Source organism: Sus scrofa, chromosome 9 (assembly GCF_000003025.6).
Source record: "Sus scrofa isolate TJ Tabasco breed Duroc chromosome 9, Sscrofa11.1, whole genome shotgun sequence".
Lineage (NCBI taxonomy): Eukaryota > Metazoa > Chordata > Mammalia > Artiodactyla > Suidae > Sus > Sus scrofa.
The window spans coordinates 10,816,742-10,839,182 of NC_010451.4; the positions used below are offsets into that span (position 1 = coordinate 10,816,742).

The window sequence follows — 22,441 nt, forward strand, 5'->3', positions numbered from 1 at the left end:
GTCCCTGAACTCTAGATGGCAGCTGCCTTTCGTTGTCGCCCCCCGCCCCAATCTGGCTTAATGTGGAGGACAAGCCTGGGAAGATGGGCACAGCCCAGAGCAGGGCATCTGTGATAGCTGGGAGGGGCCTGAGCTGCAATGAGGGCCAGGGTAGGAAAGGTTGCAGGACCTGGGAAGGGTGCACCCCCCCAACCCACAGGTTCTAGATCTAGAACTTCAGATCTAGGCTGAGGGAGGGCCCCTCTGGCCTTTGCAACCCTCTCTCTGGGCTTTAGTGCTCATCTGGTCAAAGGAAACCTCAGTTTCCCCATCTGTAAAGTGGGTAAGATGGTAGCTTCTTCCCTGGTACTAAGAATAGTCCCAGAACTAAGAATAACGGACCTCTCGCTGTCTTTATTGCAGCGAGATTCCTCTGCCACACCCTGGAGGCTTCCTTTTCCAGATCCTTGTCCAAGGGAAGCACTTCGTGGTAGTCCTGCAGCGCGGGCAGAGCATGGCTGAGTTGGAGTCGACAATTCCCGGCCTCTCGGGACCAACCCACCCCCTGCCCCCCAGCCCATCAGCGCCACCTCACTCTCTTCTGAGCTGCTGCCAAGCAGAAACCGCTGGGCTGGTGCAGAGCTTTGGCTGGGGTAGGGCGGGGCAGGGGCTCTGGCGGGCTGGGGGTTGGGGGAGCAACCGCCTCCCCGCACCGCCCCCCCCAGCCTGTGGTTGTGGTTAGTCAGTTCACAGAGGTCCACCTCACTCAGTGCCTGGATGGGGCACCCCAAGAGTTGGAGACAGATGGGCAACCAAGCGTACCTACCCGCTGCAGATGCCTCTTGGGACTGGGGGCTGAAAGCGGGAACCCCACGTGCTCAGCGCCCCTTCCTTCATCTCTTCGCTTCTTCAGCAGTCAGGTTGCTGTGTGACTTTCAGCAGGTTGCTTGATCTTTCTGACCTCGGTTTGCAGATCTGCAACGTGAAACTCATAATAGTACCTGCTTCCCAGCTTGCTGGGGAGGCGAAATGCAGCAGCGAGCATAATAAATACCTCGTCCGGGGCCTGGCCTGTGGTCCTTGCTCAGGGAACCGGGTTTTCCTTCCCTGGCAGCTTTCAGAATAAAAGCATCCAGGACCTACCCTTGTGGTGCTCCCAGACCAGATGGGAGGCAGACAAGAACATAGGATGATGGAGTCCAGAGGCTTCAAAGACCAAGTCCAGGCATCAGAACCTGATCTGAAGAGGGAACCGAGCAGGGTGAGATTTGCCTGGTGGCCCTGCGGAGGGTAGCTTTCTTTTAAAGGCCACCAAGGCCTGCTTTCCATCCAATGTTGCTTAGCTCCTGCTCGCACCCATCAGGGAGGGGGCATTCTCCTGGACAGCCAGCAATGGGCAGCTCATCTTCCCTGTGTTGGTATTTTTGTGAAAATGCTTCCGCTCATTCATGCATCTGTCAGTGAAGCTAGGAGACAACTTTTCCTGTGTCTTGAGAACCTGAGCTGAGAAAACCCTCTCAGGCACCCAGGCAGGCTCGAGGTGCCTTGGGAGGGTTTCTCAGGCCAGGATGACACCCAAGCATCTCCAGTAAGAGTGAGTGACCCAGGAAGGCAATGTTGTACACATCCTGTGTGACCTTGGACAAGTCACTAAACCTCTCTGAGCCTTGCTGTCCTTATCGAACTGTAGAAAAGAGTGGGAAGGATCATGGCCCCCTGGACACCACCTCGGGTTCCACTGCTCTTTGCTGAACACCTACTGGGGGCCAATCCTTCATCTCATAAGGTAAATCAGGATAAAGATAGCCCCAGACAGCCTCAGATGCCTTTAGTCTCAATTACTGACTAGGAAACTGAGGCTCAGAGAGGTTAAGTAACCAGCCCGAGTCACACAGCTTTGGAGCCAGGAATTGAACCTGGGTCTCCGGGACTCCCAGGCCAGATCTCAGTGCAAGGATGTGGCTCCCCTCCCTCCCTGCCCCTATTTAGCCCCTCTGCGGGCCCCTGGGAGTCTGGGAGTTCCCTCATCAGCCCCTTTTGAGGCCCTGCCTTCTGGGGCAAAACCCTGGGTTCCCCAGGTCTTCTCCTGCCCGTCTTCCCTTGCTTCCTAGGGCAAGACCTTACCAGCTCTGGGCCACCTTCTGGGGGGACAGTAGGATGGGACAGCGAAGGTTGCTAGGTGTCAGCTGGGGGAGTTTGTGAGCCGAAAAGCACCGCTGGGCGCCTGGGGAAACAAACGCTGATAGAGAGACGGGTGGGGCGTCCCTTCCTCCGAGGACCGGCTTTCGTGTTTCATGGGAACGATGCGGGCTGGTGGGACCAGGCGTGGTGCCAGGTACCGTCCTTGAACCGCCTCCTCCTCACAGCCAGCCAACCAAAGGGGGACTATCGTGGCCCCCCTTTTACAGAAGAGGGACGGAGGCTCAGAGGGATCCTCGGTCTTGCCCGCAGCCACACAGCTAATAGGGCACGGCTGCCATTGCCATCAAGCCCTCGGATGTCTGGGCCCTCCTGAATAGCCAGCGACTGGCTTGGCTGATTTTCTGTTCTCAGCGGGGGCACAAGGCACCCCCTCGTTAGGTGCTTGGAGCCATCAATTCGGGGAAAGCGGGTGCTGGTAAAGCCCTGGGTACCCTTGATTGCCACACAGGAGGCTCCTGCTCTGAATCTGGCCAGTGATAACCGGAGCTGAGGAGGCTGGAGGCTCCCCGAGGCCCCCAGGGAAGGGCGGGGGGTGTTAGGTGAGAAAATTCGAGACCGGGTGGAGCAGGCAGGACAGGATCAGAAGCGTCTCCACAGCTTGACTGTGCTGCGCTGTGGACCATGAAACCACAGCTCTCTGCACTGCTCAGGCTGCTGGGAACCTGGGGGTTTGTCCCTTTGCACCACACACAACTTTTTCATCTGTTTTAACCATTTGAAGGTGAACCTCGAGGTACCCTTTTCCTGATGACCCGGGGTTATCAGGATGGGCTTTGCTTGGGGTCCGTGACGTCATGAGGTGTCATCTCCAAGTTAGCACAACAGAACCCAGCCTGGGGTGAGATGGCAGCAAATATGTGAGTGTCCCCAGAGGGGCTTTAATTAGAGGCCAGGCTGCTGAGGGGCAGCGACCTGGGGGAAGTCATTCTTTGCTGGTGGTCTCAGCTGTCAAGTGGGGACCGTCGCTCTGCCAACTACAAGGGAGTGGCTGCGAGAAAGACGCTCTGGAAAGCGGAACGGAGTGGGGGCTGGGTCAGCCTGGCAGACATCATCTTTCCCCGTGAAAGCCTGTGACTCTGTGGCTGAGCGAAGGCACCCGATGGCGGAGGCACCAGCGATGGTGACTGGGAGGGGCTTGGTCGGAGGGACCCTAGCGCCGTAAGCTCAGGACCAGGGCAGAGGTGGGTCCTGGACCCCTTCAGGGGAAGGGCTGTGGCCCAGATAGACAACCCATAGTGGGGGGAACCCTGCCTTTGGGGGTTCCTTGGAGGTCCTTCCCCCAATTTTTTTTTTTTTTGTCTTTTTGGGGCTGCACCTGTGGCATATGGAAGTTCCCAGGCTAGGGGTCGAATCGGAGCTGCAGCTCCTGGCCTACACCACAGCCACAGCAACACAGGATCTGAGCCACATCTGCCACCTTAAGGACCTCTCAGATCCTTAACCCACTGAGCGAGGCCATGGATGGAACTTGCGTCCTCATGGATGCTAGTCAGATTCATTTCCATCGAGCCACAATGGGAACTCCCCCTCTCCAAATTCTTATCCCTTCTGGACTTTGGGTTTCTCACTGTGCTGACTCCCGGCAGGTTCCTGACTTCCTCCAGGGGTTCAAAGCCCCAAGGCCAGGTAGAACTTCCAGAAACTGGCTCCCACATAACCTGATGATCCCCAAAGATAATGGCTACCTCTTGAAGTTTCAGAGATTCCTGCTGGCCTCCTCTACTCCCGCTCCTGGAGGGACAGCCAGTTCTGGCCCAAAACACATGCGGATGCGGCCTGAGATCACGTGTGGCCGAGGGTTCAATTCCCCTCCCCCCACCTCCCTGCACGCACCTCTCGGGAGGTGCTCCCCGTCCAGCAAGCTCCTCAGAGGCCTCACTCAGTTCCTCTTAAACTCAGGAGAGTGTCAGAGTCCCTGAGGGCTTGTGAGGACAGGTGGCGGGGCCCTACCCCCGGAGTCTGGTGCAGTAAGTCCGAGGTGGGCCCGGAATCTGCATCTCGAGCCGACCCCCAAGGGTGCTGATGCTGCCAGGATGCCCTACAAAAACCCCATGCCTGTGAGAGTGGGAGGCATCCGGGCTTTGCGGTCCTTACAGAGGCACAGCCTCATCCCGCTGTGACGTGGAGCTAACGACAGCCCCTCTCCACCGAGTGTCGGAAATGAAGGGTGAAATTTAAGGTTATGGTTAACAGAATTATGACTCTTCCTTACCATGAGTGAAATTCTGAGACCAGCGTGAGGCCTCTGTACTTTTTTTTTTTTTTTTATGCTTTTTTAATTAGAGCTGCATATAGAGCTTCCCAGGCTAGGGGTCAAATTGGAGCTACAGCTGCCAGCCTACACCACAGCCACAGCAACTCGGGATCTGAGCCACGTCTGCGCCCTCACCACAGCTCACAGCAACCACAGCTCACAGCAACGCCGGATCCTCAACCCACTGAGTGAGGCCAGGGATCGAACCTGCAACCTCATGGTTCCTGGTCGGATTCGTTTCCGCTGCACCACAGCGGGAACTCCAAAGCCTCTGTACTTTTAAGTTGAAAAGGGGATGGGCTGGCCCAGGTGGCTTTCTGATGCAGCTTCCATGCTGAAACCCATTTAATCCTACAGCACTCAGTAAGGTAGATACTATTATTATTATTATTATTGTTATTATTATTATTATCTCTGTTTTACAGATGACACGTGAGGAAACCCAGAGAGGTTAGGTAATTCATTCAAGTCTGCACAGGCTCCAGGGCCTGCCCACTTAATTCTCTACTGTATTGTCACAGGATGGAAGATAAATTAATTAGCCGAAAGAGCATATAATCTAGAACTCTTTAAATTTATCGTTGTATCGCAGAAAGGGACAGAACATTGTAAATCACATAATAGAAAAAATAAAAACGGAATAAAAAAATTAAAAAAACAATTATCACGACACCCACTGTGCAGAGAGTGGTATTTCCCCCTCTCTGGGGTGGGGTGAGGAGAGACCCGAGGACAGAACCGAGGAAGAGAAGCAGCCCAGGTTTCAGAAGCGACTCACCTGAGCTCCCGTCCTCCCTGTGCTGCCCACTGCTGTGTGACGTTGAGCTGGTGGCCTCACCTCTCTGAACCTATTCTGTCTCTAAAGTGGAGCAAAGATGGACAGATGACTAGGGCTGTTTGGAGAGTGAGCCCCTTGGCGTCAAGCACCTGCCCGCCTGTGGCGCCCACTCCGGGCGCTCATCCATCCTTGGCGCTGCTTGTGATTCCTGCTGGCACTGTTACCACTGGGGGCAGCAGCTCTGTCTTCTTCATGCTGGTTTAGTTCAGGGCGGGAGAGCAGTGCTTCTGGAAGCTTCCCTTGTCTGTGCTCAGGGGATGTGGGGCGGGGACCTGCCTACAATGTACCCAAGACAGTGAGAGGAGGCAGAATCCCATCCTGCAGAGGGACAGGTGGGGCCCCCAAAGGGCGGGCGAAGGCCTGGCCACACCTGGCTCTCCCTGGGCCTGTCCTTTTCAGCACAGCGCGCTGCGGTCCCTTCTCGCCGCCACATCGCCTTCCTCCTCATGACCATAAGGCCTTTCCCAGAAGTCACCAAGTGCTGGCCTTGAGGGGAGGCTTGAGGGGGACAGACACTAGCTCAGGTCACACAGCCAGGAGAAGGTGAGGAGGGAGCTGCACCTCGGCCCCCTCTGCTGTGTTGGGCTGGCACGCCTCCCCCCGTGAATGGATTCAGAGAGGTGAAGCCACCAGCCCAACGTCACACAGCAGCGGGCAGCACAGGGAGGACGGGAATTCAGGTGAATCGCGCTCTGAGACCTGGGCTGCTTCTCTTTCTCGTTCTGTCCCCCTCGGGTCTCTCCTTGCTCCCCCACAGACACAGGGCACGGGCCAAACACACTCTCCCCCCAACACACACACACACACACACACACACACACCTTCATATATACCCTCAGAGACCACACAGGACACACGGGGCCACATCACAAAAACAGGAAGCACATATCCACCCCCCACAAAAATGTCACACGGGCAGACACGCTGTCCACAAGCATTTCAAACATTTTGCAGAGACACCGTCAAAAGTCACACAGCCGCCACACACAGACACCCCCCCCCGCCAAGCTCAACTCTCATATCTACGCTTCACAAGCACACTGAACATACACTGCATGTGCAGGGTGTGTACGTCTCCCGTGCAAATGCCAGTCACAAACACGCCATGCACGTCGCCCGCAAACACACTTCACATCCCTGATACACACTGAAGACTTAAAATACCCAGGCTCCCTCCCCAGGCACGCACGCCAGACACGGTGCACAGATAAGCACGCTGTGCGTGTGTGTGTGTGTGTGTGTGTGTGTGTGTGTGCGTGTGTGTGCACGAGCCCGTTCGCAGACCCCCAGGCACACACGGGCCCACCCTGGCAGCACCTCCCATTGCTGCTGATACTGCTCTGCTCCGAGGTGGACCACACCCAAGCCGAGTGGCTTCCCCGAGGGCTGAGTCCCCGGCGTGTGGATGGAGGGGGAAGGGCACAGTCCGGCTGCGTGGCCTCCCGGGTCCCTCGGATCATCCCCTTGGGGGAGGTGGGCTCAGGACCGCAGCTCGGAGGTGGCTGGGGCTCCAGAGCGCAGAGGGCGAGATCCTGTCCTCTGAGGAGTGGACGCCCAGCTCTGTCCCCAAAGCCAGCCCCTCTCTCTGGGTCTGGAAGCTTGGGAGTGGGTGTTCCGCCTCCCGGACCCCCGCTCTCCTGCCTCTTCTGGGCCCGGGGACTTCTGCCTGCTTCCCTTCCCCGCTGTGCACAGGGGGAGGGGGCCCGGAGGCCTGGGGTGAGGCCCGAATCAGACCCTAAAAGCCAGCCTCGCCTCTGCGGCCCCAGGGCCCGCTGGCCTCCCAGTGGGGAGGCTGCGCTTTCTGCTGGTGGAGGCCGACTCTCAGGAAGCCTTCTGGGCCGTCCGCCTCCCCCAGGTCCTCCTGTCACCTCACGGGGACATGCTCTATTTGACAGCTTTCTTCCAGGCCTCCCGGGTCCCCTCCAGCTACTGCCCACCCTCCCCGGTCTCCTCCCGGCCAGGCCCGGCCAGGCTGTCGTCGTTCTCCATCACCTCCTCCGGGATCCTCTTCTGGCCCCTTGCCTGGCTCTTCCTCCTTTTTTTTTTTTTTATAGCTGCACCTGCGCCATATGGAGGTTCCCAGGCTAGGGGTCCAATCAGAGCTACAGCCTACACCACAGCCACAGCCACAGCCAGGCAGGATCGAAGCCATGTCTGCGACCTGCACCACAGCTCAGGGCAACACCGGATCCTTAACCCGCTGAGCAAGGCCAGGGATCGACCCCGCATCCTCATGGATCCTAGTTGGGTTCGTTAACCGCTGAGCCACAAAGGGACCTCCCTCCACCTTGGCCTTGCTCGCTTCCCTCCTCGCCCTCCCCCCAGGAGAGCTTCCTGCCCTGGGGTCTCCCTTTCCCGTTCAGCCGCCGGCCAGCCATGCTCCACGTGGCGGCCAGATGGAATCTCTCGAAAACACAGATCTGACCAGGTCACTCCCCAGCTTAGAACTCTTTGATGGCCCTGGGGGTGCAAGCGCATGTCACGTTTCCCATCTTCCTGTCTCTTTCACTATGCACGGGGGCCAGAGTCCCTATCACGCGCCCACATACATCCTCCGTCGTCTGGTCTCTCCCTTCCGGCGTCTCCCAACTGTGTGCAGTTATCTGTCAAACTCCCTCTCCTGGCCTCCCTCGCTTCCCTCGCCCTCTCCCGCCCTCTCCCTCCTCTTCGTCGCCGTCTCTGTCTCCATTTAGAGTTGCCAGAAGTGAGGGCTGCTGGAAGCAACCGTGGGGGCCCCTCACAAAACGAGGCCAAGCCGTCTGATGGAAAGGGCCCTTCATGCCTGTGCTACAGAAGTCCCGGGGTCAAGAGAGGGGAGCTCGTGGCCACAGAAGTGAGAAACCCACCCTCCATGGGCGGCCCACAGGGGAGGGCACCCTGCCTGGTGCCTGAAGGCCCTTATCAGCCCTTGAAAAGGCTCCCGGATGGTCAGAGTTAATTGGCTTCCCTGCGATTTCATCCTCCCACTGCCCCACTCACACTGCAGGTTCTGACCTTGACCTCTGTCCACTGCCTCCTCTGACGTCCGGCCCATTCAGCTCTGCCCTCCGGACACCTGGCTGTTGGCCTTGACTCTCCCCCACCCCTCCCCGGGGCCCCAGGCTCACCTGCCTGCCCCTCCAGACCTCACCCCAGAACCTGCCCGTTTCCTTTGGCTGGTCTCACCCTGCGGCTGGTGACTGAAGCTGTCCCAGTGTCTGTGTCACTTTTTCTGTGTAGGAGGTGACTGTGGCTGACAAGGCAGCCTGGATGGCATACATGGTGGGGCCTTTGGAGTTGAGGTCCAATTCTGCCACCAGCTGGGTGACCTTGGACTGAATCTCAGGGGCTTCATCCAAAATATGGGGAGAACATTGGGAAAAGCAACCTAGGAACTTGTTTGGAAACAGTAATTTCATGTTTTAATTTTTTTATTTTTTTGTCTTTTTTAGGGCCGCCCCATTGCATAGGGAGGTTCCCAGGCTAGGGGTCTAATTGGAGCTGCAGCTGCCAGCCTACACCACGGCCATGGCAACGCTGGATCCTTAACCCACTAAGCGAGGCCAGGGATCAAACTCACAACCTCATGGTTCCTAGTCGGATTCATTTCCGCTGCGCCACGACGGGAACTCCAGAGACAAGTAATTTCAGAAGAATGCACTGACCATTCTGCCCCTAGACCGCTGCCCTCATCTACAGATCCTGGGCTTGCTGCAACATTTCCAGCCTCCAGCTCACCCTGCTTGCTCCAGACTGGCCTCCCCAATCTGAATTGTCTCTTGCCAACCTGTTCTGTTACTGTTTGTCCTGACATCTGTGAGTTTTGGAGACTGAAAGATTCCTTGGTTTGTCTCGAGTCCAAAATCAAGGGGAGATTCCATCAGTAACCAAGGACCTCTCCATTTGGCCTGAGCCTTTCCTCCAATTCAGGGCTTGTCCCCATACTTGTGTAAAAAAGTATCGTTACACCACCTCTTAGATTTTGTTAGTATATTACTGTGTTTAACGTTGCACCCTTAAAGCTGTCTATGTGCCTTTATTTCAAGAATCTGAACATAAGGCATGACTAGCACGGTTTGACAGTGAATTTTTTGTTCTTTTCCGGCCACCCTGTGGCATATGGAGTTCCCAGGTCAAGGATCCGATCTGAGCTGCAATAGCAAGTCACACCACAGCTGCAGCAACACTGGACCCTTTAACCCCCTGTGATGGGCCAGGGATCGAACCTGCATCCTGGAGCTGCAGAGACACCGCCAGTCCTGTTTCGTCACAGCAGGAACTCCTGATAGTGAAATCAAAATGTTCATAAAATAGCACACCCATTAAACTATATTGGGAGAATAATGTCTGCCTCACATGATTGTAGTGAGAATTAAGGTACAGATACTGCATCCTCATCAGTTCCTTCTTTTCAGTGAAATAAAGACTCTCCCAGAGTTCCCATTATGGCTCAGGGGTTAAGAGCCCGACTAGTGTCTATAAGGATGCGGGTTTGATCCCTGGCCTCGCTCAGGAGTTAAGGATCCGGCATTGCAAGAAGCTGCAGTGTAGATGGCAGAGGCAGCCGGGATCTGGTATTGCTGTGGCTGTGGTGTAGACTGGCAGCTGCAGCTCTGATTCACCACCGAGCCTGGGAACTTCCATAGGCCGCCCCTGCGGGCCCCGAAAATGTAAAAACAACAAAAAGGACCCTCCCATAGGCTGCCTATGGGGGGCCTTGAAGACCTCCTGCCTGGAGACTGGAAGGCCCTTATCAGCCCTTTAAAAGGCTCCTGGGGAATTCCTGTCGTAGCGCAGCAGAAACAAGTCCGACTAGGAACCGTGAGATTGCAGGTTCGATCCCTGGCCTCGTTTAGTGGGTTAAGGATCTGGCGTTGCCCTGAGCTGGGGTGTAGGTTGCAGACGTGGCTTGGATCTTGCGTGGCTGTGGCTGTGGTGTAGGCCGGCAGCTGTAGCTCCGATTAGACCCCTAGCCTAGAAGCCTCCATATGCCATGGGTGCGGCCCTAAAAAGCAAAAAAAAAAATTTAAGAATAATAATAATTTTTAAAAGGCTCCTGGGCCTTTGATCAACCCTGGAGGTGCTCTTTGGTAACTAACTACCAATGAAGCAGGGAGCTGAGGCTGGATCCTGGCTGACTGGGGACAGAGGGGGAGTGGGGGGGGGGGTTGGAGGGCAAGGGCGGGGGGAGGAGGAGGAGGATGGGGGTGGCCGCTGGGGAGCACCCTGGGAGGGAAAACGAGGTGTGGAGCCATGAGTCTTGGCTGCGTGATGCGTGATGATGCCATCTCTTCTCCAGCTCCCAGGAAATTTCTAGCAAACTCCTCATTTCTGATGACTGCCCTGGGACGTTGGACCTGGCTTTAGGGTTGTGTCAGAGCTGAGTGTGGGCTCAATGTGGACACGCGGGAAGAGCAAAGGCTGTGCCCACGGCCTAGCTACCCCCAGGCCACGCACAGAATGACAGCCCTGGGAACGGGCCAAGGGGCTATTTCGAGGTTCCTCGGGCTGTTAGGGTTTTGCGCCCGGACACAGCAGGGACGGAGCCAAGTCACGCAGTTTCCAGGCTGCTGGTCCCAGGTCTTGGGGGTTTATTATAACTACTGATAGGAAGACTTTTATAATGAAAATCCTCTAGGTTGAAACTGGGCGTCTGAGCACTTTGAGAGGACAGGATGGGGCTGCCCACAGGGTGGGGGAGGCTGGGCATCAGGGGAGATGGTGGGGGTCCGTGGGCAGAAGCTCCATGGCAAAGGCTGTGACCCTCAGCAGCGGGGACGGGGGGCGGTTGCTAAGTAGGAGAGCAGCCCCTCTAGGGCTGCGTGGGACCAGCACAGGCCAGAGGGCATGGGGCCTGGGGAGCAGCACGGAGGCCGGGGCCATCTGAGGACCCAGAGAATGGAGCCTGGACTAAGATACGGACCATCGTGGTGAGTGGGACAGACCCGGGGGCTGATTATGGGGGTCAGGGGAAAGGTCACGGGAAGAGCAGAGGAGAGAGAGTGGTCACCCCTGACTCCGGCCAGGCAACGGCAGGGCACAGTCACGGTGACATGTCCCCGGGGAGATGCCTGACCGGAAGCCGGGTGCTGGACTGGAGCCCAGACGGAAGGTCTAAGTCAGCAGCGGATGAGAACGGCCAGCAAGAGCCTCGCTGTCGCCCGTGTGTGGGGACCTGTGGCACCTGCCTCCAGGAGAGGGTGCGGCAGGATGCGTGAGCCAGCATCCTGGAAAGCCCCGGATACGATTAGCATCACCTACCTGTTATTTCACAGGAAGTGCAAACGCCTGGAGGTTGGACACACCTCTGACACATGCCAACTCGTGCCAGGCCTTTCGGAAGAGGACGGGGCACCAAGGTCTGTGGTCCTCTCACTGCCCACCAGTCGTCAGAGAGATTCTCCAAGCGAGGCTCCTCCGTGGGGTGGGGCCCCGCCTGCCTCTCTGGGCAGCGCCCTCCGCCCTCCCTGGCAGGGGAGGGGGCCTGGGATCTTGGGGCTGCCGGAGGGGCTCTGGTTCTTTTGGGAACAGCTTGCCCGCCCCCTAGTGGACTTCTGAAGAGTCTTGAGGACGGAAACCTTTTGGAAAGAAAAACCTCAGAGATTCAGTCCCACCTCGCACGTCCTGATGGGGAGACTGGAGCTCCAGGCAAGAGCGGCTTCTACGAGCAAGTCCAGAGGCAGAGGCAGGACAGCAGGTGGCGTGGCCGGCCCTCGGGAGAGCACCTGGGCTCTGCTGTCCCACAGCCCCAGGTGAACTCAGCAGCAGTGGCGGTGCCAGGACGGCCCCCTGGGACAGTGCACACACATGTTGGGTCCCCGTGAGGAACTTCCCTCCTGCTCTGTGTTCTGCGTCGCTTTGCAGCCCCTTGTAAGAGTGTAGACGCAGCTCTAAACGCTTTAAGCAAATCTGGATTTTCACGCAGGTGCGTTTCCTTAAAGCGAGATTCGCCAGCCGCCACAGGGTCCTCCCCCACCTCCCCTGCCCTGTGACATTTCTTCTCCCACGGAGGACGGAGAAACAGGGCGTGGATCTAACCCTGCCCTCAGGAAGCCACCAGTCTGCAGGGACAGGGCAGGACAGGATGGCAGGGGGCCGAGAGGCCAGAAGAGTACCCTGCTGCTGTAGGCAGGGGTGGAAGGAGGATTTCCAGGAGGGCTTCCTGGAGGAAGTGGCAGAGGAACAGAGACATGGAGGAGTTGGCCAGAAGGAGTGGGAAGCAGCAGAGCTGAGAAGAGCTGCCTCGGGGTTAGAGGTGAGAGCACCCAGAGCAGCAGGATGGGTGTTGGGGACGAGAGACCGGGCAGCCACGGGAGCCACGGCCCGACACGCACTGCCCACACCTACCTAGTGTGCAGGATCCCAGCTAAGCAGTTAGTCTACACAAGCCCAGCTGCAGATACAGCAGAGCAGAATCCAGGCAAGGGACCTCAGGAGCTGGCCTTGCAGGCAGGGAGACTGTTCATTGAAAACCTTCAGGCTGACTAGGTCCTTTGTCTTCTCCTCCATCCATTCAACCTCCAGGGCATGGCTCTTCCTGGGCATCGGATGAGAGGAATGAACTCGGTAAGTTTCCTACCAACTTGTGACGGGCAGGCAAGGCAACTACCAATTACATACAGAGGGCAGTTAGGAAAGGGTGTCAGGAGGAGGTGCCTTTTTAGGTGGGCCTGGCAGGATGAGTAGGAGTTCACCAACATGTTGGCAAAAGGCTAAGGTCTTCCAGGGAAACAAGAACAAGCTGGCATCATGAAGGGTTTGGGGAAGAGTCAGAAGTCTGATGCGGCCAGAGTGGTGGACGCACAGGAAGCAGAGGAGCTGAAGACAGTGTGAGCAGAGCCTTGAGTGCCAGGCTAGTGTTTCGGGTTTCCAAGACCATCCCCAGCGGTGGCTGCCTGAAGAACCACGAACCAAACAACTCCAGATCGCCCGGCCCCTCGAGGATCTGGCGCTCCATGGCCCCACCTCCCATCGGGACAACCCCAGCCCCTAGAGATGCCAGGAGTGCCCCATTTCTGGGAAGCCACCCCCTCCCCGCCCCCCGCCTCAAGGGACCGGAGGGCGGCCCCAGCCTGGTGGGGGAGGGGAGGGGACTTTATGGGGACCAGCTGGCACTGATTCACCCTGAAAATCATGACTTGAGGCCCCATCGGTGGGGACACACCCGGTCCTGTGCACAGAAGCCCCATGCAAATGCTAGGACGGCTCCTCGTGAGGGAAGGCCAGCTCCCGGAGCCTGCTCTGCCTCGCCAGGAAGCTTCTGTCCTCACTTTCTTCATAAAAAAAGGGAGCCCTGTGCCCCTGAGGCCCCTCCTCCTGGGCACCTTCCAGGAACTGTGGCTGTTTCTTCTCTGAGCTTCTGCAGCACAGCAGAACCCCCTCAGATCAGGAGACGGGGGCCACGTGGACAGCCACCTCGCCCCTCCGAGCCACTGGCTTCTCTTCCAGAAAGTGGGCAGATACCCCCTGTCCCAGGGCATGGCTGTGGTTGAGCTAATGTGCATGGAAGCTCCAGGCACAGGGCCAGGCCCACGGCAGGCTGCCGGAAATGTAGAGCAAATGAGCCCCAAAGCCTCCGAGCGCAGAGAAAACCGGCTCAGCCCTGGGGGCGGGGCGGGCAACACGGGAGCCAGGCCGGCACTGGCTGTCCGTCCCCCTGACCTTGTCCCCCACCCGTGGGCGAAGGTTGGGGAGAGGTGAGGACCCCAGGGTGTGGCTTTGGGGACCATTTCCACCCCCTGCCCCCATCCAGAGCCCCCGGGTTCTGCCCTGAGTAGGGGGTTTTGAGCTGAGGCCTCTGATAACAGAGCTGCCTCAGCCCTTCTCATCATGGCAGCTCAGAGGATGGGCAGAGTGCCAGGGGCCACTGTCCCCACGCTGCCACTCTGCAGGGCCCAAGAGCAAGGAGGCCCACGGCCTGATCCAGGCCTGCTCTGACACACCCACACGGCACAAGGCCTGCCCTGCAACACACACCACACAGGCGGACGCCTCGAGGGCATAGACAAAAATGTCAGGAGATCTGCGGCTGCTCTCAGAGTTTGGTGCCCAGACAGACACACCTGGACACAGACTGCACGTGTGCATACAGACCCACCAATGCCCACACACACCACACACACACCACACACACACTGAAGCACATATACACAGATGCACAACACACACAGCCAGAGACAAGCAGGTGCAGACACAACCACGTGCAAGGGAACACGGTCACCTGCCCACTGGGGACCCTTTTAGCATGATCACCCACACACTGCACAAGAGGCCACCCAGGCCTGGTCACAGATGGGCACCCTACATCCTGGCTGCAGCACACTCCTTGGGGACAGCGTGCTCTCACAGCTACGCCTCCTCTGACCTGACAGCATCCCCGTAATGCCGGCGGGGGTGTCTGGTCCCCGACGTGCAGCGAGGAGCTGAGGACGTGCAGAGGCCCCGGGCCAGCTCCTGGGCGGAAAGCGGGATCCTGCCTTGAATCCTGGTCTCCTGTGTCTGCTCCCCCACTCTTGTGCCCATGGATACGCACAGAACCTCATGCCAAAGGGAAGCTCGTGGGCACTGGTCCCTAGACCAAGAGTTCCTTTCACAGATGAAGAGACTGAGGCCCAGAGAGAAAACCCCCAGGCCTCCGGGGGCTGCGCAGACTCCAGTGGAGGATCCAGGGCCGCACCTCGGGCCCAGCCCCCGGGTCGGACCGCACAGACACCGTCACCCGCAGAGCCCTGAACACGCCCGCAGGCCGGCCCGTGCACACCCTCCCTTCTCAGCCGTCCCGCAGGCTCGCTCGGGGCCCTCGGGGCATTTCCAGTGCTCTCCGTTAATTCTCAAAACAACACAGGAGGTGAGGGTGACTGGTCGCATTCCGCACGTAAGGAAACTGGGTAAAAGATTAGGCCCAGGGAGTTCCCGTCGGGGCTCAGCCGTTAACGAACCTGACTAGGATCCATGAGGTTGCGGCTTCGATCCCTGGCCTTACTCAGTGGGTTAAGGAACCAGCGTTGCTGTGAGCTGTGGCTGTGGTGTAGGCCAGCAGCTGAAGCTCCGACTGGACCCCTAACCTGGGAACCTCCATATGCCGCGGGTGTGGCCCTAAAAAGACAAAAAAAAGGGTTGTGCAGGTCCAGACAGCAGGGGCATCTTCCAAAGCAAATCTAGTGCTTTCCATCACACGGCACCTTCCAGCTCCACACACATCCTTCTCACACCTACACACACACACACACACACACACACAGCCCTCGGCATTTTCCCCACGACCCCCAGCTCAGTTTTAGTGCCAGCTCCCCCTCCCAAGGGGTCTTTGGAAGAAGGACGAGTTTGTTTAGGGCTTAACCTGCCCCCCAGCCCCCACCCTCTCCCCTCCATCGAGGAAATGAATTCCACGTGCGCCTGGTCTGTCTGCTCCGAAATCAGCCTCCAGGGTTTGGAAAGTCCTCTTTGATGTTGGAAGCCAGTTTAATGAGTTGGTTGGGTGTGTTTTGGGGGTTTTTTTGTTTTGTTTCCTGTAAGACAGAAGTCTCATTTTCCTAAGAACCCAAGAATTATCACTCCCTCCCCACCCCTCCCATGAGATTCTGGGATCCCAAGGCCTGGACTCCCAATACAGTGCTCGCAGATGCCCTAGGGGTTAGGCCAGCTCGGGGAGGAGGCAGGGGCAGGGCCGGAGGCGACCTGCTCTGAATGTCTGCGGTGGGCTGAGCCCTGTGTCGGGAACAAGCCTGGCGTGGGCCCTCCCCACGCCCATTTCAGAGATGACAAAACAGAGGCTCCCAGAAAGGGTGGGACGTGAGCCTGTGGCCAGCGAGGCCCGGAGCTCTCGTCCGCCCGGCTCCAGTTCCTGGTCCCCAACCCGCGTCATCCTGCAGCTGCTGTGCCACCCAGGACCAAGGAGCTCCTCTTCTGCCCCCCGGGCACCTCGCTGCGCCACGGGGCCAGCAACCTTCCTGATGGAAGGACTGCTAAGCTCTGTAATGACCTCTCAAGCCGAAACCATTTGCCACCGCGGGAACGGAAGGGGCTAATTTCTGTTTTTATTGTTTTTGTGACAAGAGGCAAGTTGACCTGTAGAATTCACACAAGAAGACATCAATTCCTATCGCTCTAAGGCTCGTGTTAATGAGCCCCTGGGGGGCTGCCAGGGAGCTCAGCAGGAGAGTTCTTTGTGGGGAGTGGAGCAGGGAGAGGGCCTGGGGGCGTTGCGTCTCTGGGGATGCCACTGGCCCCTGCCCCTCTCTGTCCTTCTCCCCGGGGCCTGGCGGAGGCTCTCCCCAAGCTGGCGGTGCTCCTGCGGGCTTCGGCAAAGGCCACCTTGATTGTTGGTTTATGAGGTCCTGCCAGGGGTCTCTAGGAGAAAAGGACAGACAAGAAGGATGACGCCCCCAGCCCCAGAACAACAGTGGTGGGCTTTTAGAGCCCACGGCTGCTCATGACCTTTTGCTTCTCCCGAGCCCTGCAGCAGTCCTGCCACGGGTCACACGTCAGGGGACCGAGATCCCGGGAGGTGCAGGGCCACTCACTCCTGTGCCCGTGTGGCTTTGGGTCCAGAGGCCTCCTAGGGGATGGGGAGCCAGTCCCAGCTCTGGCCCCCGCAAAGCGCTGGGGTGAGGAGCTCTGTGACCCTGGGGTGCAAGGCAAATCAGGACGGGTCACTGGCCCCCAGCCTGCCACACTTTCATTTTCTCTTCTGCTTCCCACATGCGCCCAGAGGAGCGTAGAGCAGGGTTACTGCCTTTGCACAAAGGGAACAAGGCCGTGAGTGACAGCCAGGACCTCATAGCAACCTGGCAGGGGACACTTCTTCTTTTTTTTTTTTTTTTTTTAAAGATTTTTATGTTTTCCATTATCGGGGTTGACAGTGTTCTGTCAATTTTCTACTGCAAAGTGACCCTGTCACACATACGTATACATTCTTTTTCTCACATTATCCTCCATCCTGCTCCATCCCAAGTGACTAGATACGCAGCAGGATCTCATGGCTTATCCACTCCAAAGGCAACCGTTTGCATCTGTTAAGGCAGGGGACATTTCTAAGCCTGGCTGTCAGAGGCAAAGCTGAGAGAAGAGGCCCCTGTGCGGAGGGTCTCTGGGACACTTCTGTGGGCACTGCTGCCCCTGGGTGGCTATGCCAACACCCGAGAGGAGGGTTTTGTCCCCTTCTCCGGATCTCCTCTAGCTTCCCCGACATCCCCAAATATAAAACTAAATAGCTTCTCCAGAATAGCAAATACAGAACCTGAGGATAAAAGCATCTTTAAAAAACTTGACTTTAGGAGTTCCCGTCATGGCACAGTGGTTAACGAATCTGACTAGGAACCATGAGGTTGCAGGTTCGATCCCTGGCCTTGCTCAGTGGGTTGATGACCCGGCGTTGCCATGAGCCGTGGTGTAGGTCACAGACGCGGCTCAGATCCTGCGTTGCTGTGGCTCTGGTGTAGGCCGGTGGCTACAGCTCCGATTCAACCCCTGGCCTGGGAACCTCCATATGCTGCGGGAGCAGCCCTAGGAAAGGCAAAAAGACAAAAAAAAAAAAAAAAAAAAAAGACCCTTGACTTTAAAAACAATCAAGCTATAGGGGTTCCCACTGTGCCTCAACAGGTTAAGAACTCGACCAGTATCCTTGAGGATGTGGGTTCAATCCCTGGCCTCACTCAGAAGGATCCAGCGTTGCTGCAAACTGCAGCATAGGTCACAGATGCAGCTCAGATCTGGCGTTGCTGTGGCTGTGGCTGTGGTGTAGGACGGCAGCTGCAGCTCCAATTTGACCCCTGGCATGGAAACTTCCATATGCCACAGGTGCAGCCCTAAAAAGAAACAAACAAGTAAACAATCAAGCTATAGTGCACAATTCAAGAAACGTTTGGTACCTGCTTCCTAATATCATGACAAGTCCCATCCAGCCGGCCCTTCCTGCAGAGATTCTGTGTCTGCCTGCGGGTCTGTCTGTCTGCGGTCTCCTCTCCAAGTAAACGGGGGGTCGTTTGGTGGTGTTTCTGCTTATGTTTATATGTGATGCCGAGAGGCTGGATGTGCGTGTATGTGTGTGCGCATGCGTGCACTTGTGTGCTTGGCCCCTGGGCGCCCACCTGCTGGATCGGAGCCTGTGGGCCTGGGTGTGCGTGGGATTCTCCCTGCTGCCTGGAGGCCTGCGAGGCTCTCTGGGGTGAGCTCACCAGGGCTAATCTCCGCTCTCCTCCCTCCCTCAGCCAAGAAGATGGAAACATTGCTGGCACGTTCCAAAGTTTCTGGCACATTCCACAGTTTCTGGCACGTTCCACAGTTTCTGTCTTGGAGCAGAAAAGTCATCAGCTGAGAGAGCTCAGGATGACAAACGGCTGCCAGACACGCTGGTTGCCACTCCCGGGCAGGGCAGGTGGAGAGAGGCCGGGAGCAGGGCTGCCCGGGGCCCGGGGGAGCTGTGGAGCTCACCTCCCAGGTTCCTGGCCCTGGCAGACCTTCCGGCGCGTGGGCCAGCCGGGCTCTCGTGGGGCCGGTTCCACAAACACATCAGCAAGAAAACAAGCGCGACAGGGACCCCGTGTTGGGAGATGGGATGGGGGGTGGCAGCAGGGCACTGACTGGAGTGTGTGACAAGAGCCACCTCACGAAGGAGGCAGCAACAGAGCTGAGGCCTGCTCTCCAGGCACAGGGGACAGCGGGAGTGAAGGCCCTGAGGTGGGGAGCTCGGTGTGTCCTGAGGAGCAGCAGGGAGGCCCTGAGCAGGTGACTCACCGTGGAAGGTGCTGGAAAGCTGAGCCAAGGGGCAGGCCCAGGCTGGATGGAGTGGGACCTCAGAGGTGGCATGAAAGAGTTCGGGTAGGAAGCCCAGAGGGTGTTAAACAGAGACTGTCCTTATGAACTGTATTGGGGTTTTTTTGGTTTGGTTGGTTGTTGCTTGCTTTTTGTTTGTTTTGGGTTTTTTGGGTTTTTTTTTTTTTTTTTTTTTTTTTTTTTTTTTTTTTAGGGCTGCACCTGTGGCATATGGAGGTTCCCACGCTAGGGGTCAAATTGGACCTACACCAGAGCTACAGCCACACAGGATCCAAGCCTCGTCTGCGACCCACACCCCAGCTCATGGCAACGCCGGATCCTTAACCCACTGAGCGAGGCCAGGGATCAAACCCTCATCCTCATGGATACCAGTCAGGTTTGTAACCTGCTGAGCCACGGTGGGAACTCCGTGTTTGTGTTTTACTTAAAGATCCTCGGCGGATGGGGGGACAGGCCAGGCGGCCCTGCGGTGGCCAGGAGAGCAGGGGTAGGGCTGGAGGAGCCAGCGGCCGGGGCCGCGATGGAGGCAGAGCTGCGGGACTTGCTGAGGGGACCCCAGGACAGCAGCCAGCTTTCTGGCTGAGGATGGCGAGGCCACCATGAGAAGAGAACTCGGGTGGAGGCCAGGCCGTGAGCGCTCCAGAAGCAACTGTTGAGGGGCAGCGTGAGCTCCCCAGCCTGGAGCTCGGTGGGGGGTTGAGGGCCGGGGCCCATGAGGGGTGTCATTGGCATCGGGGTAGGAAGGGATGGCCAGGGGCTGGGGAGTGGAGAGGAGCCAGCGGGGAGCCCAGGGCGGAGGAGCTGGAGCCAGGAGAGCAGAGCCGGGCCACCCAGGAGGCCTCGGAGAGTACATTTCTAGGCAGAGGGAGGTGGGAAACGCTAGCTCGCAGTCAGGCTGGGCACTAAAACTGCCCACGGAGCTGGTGACACGGGCAGAGGTCACCGGTGAGCCCACAGAGCCTTCTGGGCGGGTGGGGGCTGGGCAGGGCGTGGGAGGGAGCAAGTGGAGTCAGCAGACGGGCCTTCTTCTAAGAAGAAGGCAGAAGCGGGGTGGGCGATCGAGGGCTCTGAGCTCAGGGGACCACTTGCTCTTTGAGACCAGAGAGGTGGCCAGAGCAGAGGACTGGGACGGAACAGGGCCGGGGGCTGCAGCGGGGCTGTGAGCTGGGGCTGCTGTGGCGCGTGGGAAGGCTCGGAGGCCGGGGACCTGCCCAGGATCACAGAGCCAGTCTTGAGCCGGGCTGTCACCCAGCAAGCCATCTACAAAGGATCTGGAGCTGTGTGGAGGCTTTTCTGGGAACACAAGCAGATTCTGCGCCTGCGAGGCTGGCGTGTCCTTATTCAAAGGGAGCATCTGGGGGGAGTTCCCATCGTAGCTCAGTGGAAACGCATCTGACTAGCCTCCATGAGGACACGGGTTCGATCCCTGGCCTCACTCAGTGGGTTAAGGATCGGCATTGCCGTGAGCTGCGGTATAGGTCACAGACATGGCTCGGATCCCGTGTGGCTGTGGCTGTGGTGTAGACTGGCGGCTACAGCTCGATTGGACCCCTAGCCTGGGAACCTCCATATGCCACAGGTACGGCCCTAAGGAGACTAAATAGATAAATAAAAGGGAGCATCTGTGTGTCCTGCCCCCCGAGGGCTCCTCACAGCACAGGACATCCCCATCCATCCCCTGCCTCCTCCCTACCTCGCTGGACCCCCGAGTGTGTGGGGGAGAGACTCAGAGATGAAGATGGGTAGGGCTCTGTGTGGCCGCAGCCACTGCTCCACCCAGGTTCCTGGGGGTCCTGAGGCCTGTCGGGGGGGGGGTTGTCCCTTGACAGCAGGGGGCAGGAAATGGCTGCTCTGACTGTCCATGGCCCCTGTCCCCATGGGTCCTTCTGCTTGGAGGACACCCGGCCTCAGCTGCTTTAGCACTGGTCTTTTCCTAGGAAGCCCATGTGTCCCCACCCATTTCTTATCTTTGAGAGATGGGAGGGGGGCAGCCTGGGGTAGGGTCACCCAGAAGAGCGGAGAGGAGCCAGCTGGAAGTTCAGATGAAGGCAGGGCCCTGGGCAGGACGCTCTGATGCAGTCGTGCAGTGGGACCCTGGTGGGGTCCGGACCCCGGGTCGGCTGCCCCCGTGGAATGAGCCCATGAGGCCCCGGTGCTCCCCACAACCTCCTCATTTACAGGAAATGAATTCTCCGCAATGGGCAGCCTCTGTGCCCTCCGGCCCTCCGTGGACTGTCCACGGCTCGAGAGGAGGGAACTCAGAAACAGCACCCGGCAGCCAAACCCTTCCTGCTCCCCTGACCCCTGCACCCGTGTGGACACTCAGAGGACAAAGGAAAGAGCCCAATGGCAAGGCAGGCACCAGCTCTCCGGGAATCTGCTTCTTCTGGCCCCTAAAATAAGAGGGCCTTTGATCTGTCAGTTCCTCATCTGCTGAAATCATCTGCACGGTGGCAAAGGCCCAGTGGCATCTATCACCTGTCACCGGCTCAGAATGGGACGGTTCTACCTGCTCAGGGACGGGGGACCCAAGCTAATCACGGCGCACCCGCACATGGCAATCCTGCCGCCCCAGGCGAGAACAAGGGCTCTGGACGATGCGGGAGGGCGCTCAGGACGTTGAGTGGAGGCACGGACCCGAATGAGAAGTTGTGCAGGCAGCGTGACCGCGCTCACCGCAAACCCGTCAGAAACAGGCCAGCAGGAACCAGTGACTGTCTCTCAGGAGCCCAGAGGTGGTGATTAAGCATTAAAGAATTCGGTATTTTTCAAGTTTTCCCTACGAGGCAGGTAATACCTTTACGATCAGAAAAATAACAGATATCAAATTTCAAACAAAGGAGGCCAGGCTTTGCGGGAAACTCCTCTTACTCACCCGGGTTTGCTGTCCAGAGGTGTGGGGAGGGACCTGAGGAAGCCCGCCTTTCCCACCAGCCAGTAGGTCTCCTCGAAGCCCTTCCCCTGGAAGAGAGAGGAGAGGGGCTGAGCAAACCGTCTCAAGCGGAGAGCAAGGCCGGAGGCATGAGATTCCCACGGCTGGCAGGAGAGCAGCCTAGAACCTGGAGTCAGACGGTCTGGGTCGCCCATTGCCAGCTAGAAAGACAAAAGACCAAAAATAAATAAATAAATAAATGAAAGAGAAGGCCGAGGTGACAGACGCATCCCCGCCTTTGTGGTGCTCGGGAGCAGGTACCACCCAGTGTCACGCCTACAACCGCACAGGACTGGCCGGGGACCCCCTGTGGGTGCACAAAGAAGGCATGAGAGTTACTGCCAGGGGGGCAGGGGGGAGGAAGAAGAGGGGTGTTGCTGGGTCAGGGCAGGCTTCGGCAAGAGCTGAGGTCTGTGCTGGGGTTCAGAGGGATGAGTAGGATCCCAACAGTGCTATGGAGAAGGCATGGGCTTTGACGCCTCCA

At 57.9% G+C, this 22,441-nt stretch overlaps 1 protein-coding gene across 1 annotated transcript in view; it reads right to left on the reverse strand.

Moving 5' to 3' along the window:
- Positions 16,269-22,441, reverse strand: part of LOC100523457 (olfactory guanylyl cyclase GC-D-like) — a 34,815-nt gene continuing 28,642 nt past the window's right edge. The window contains 2 exon segments of the mRNA XM_021062551.1: positions 16,269-16,601; positions 21,901-21,986. Coding sequence (XP_020918210.1) covers positions 16,289-16,601; positions 21,901-21,986 — 399 coding nt within the window. The 3' untranslated portion in view covers positions 16,269-16,288.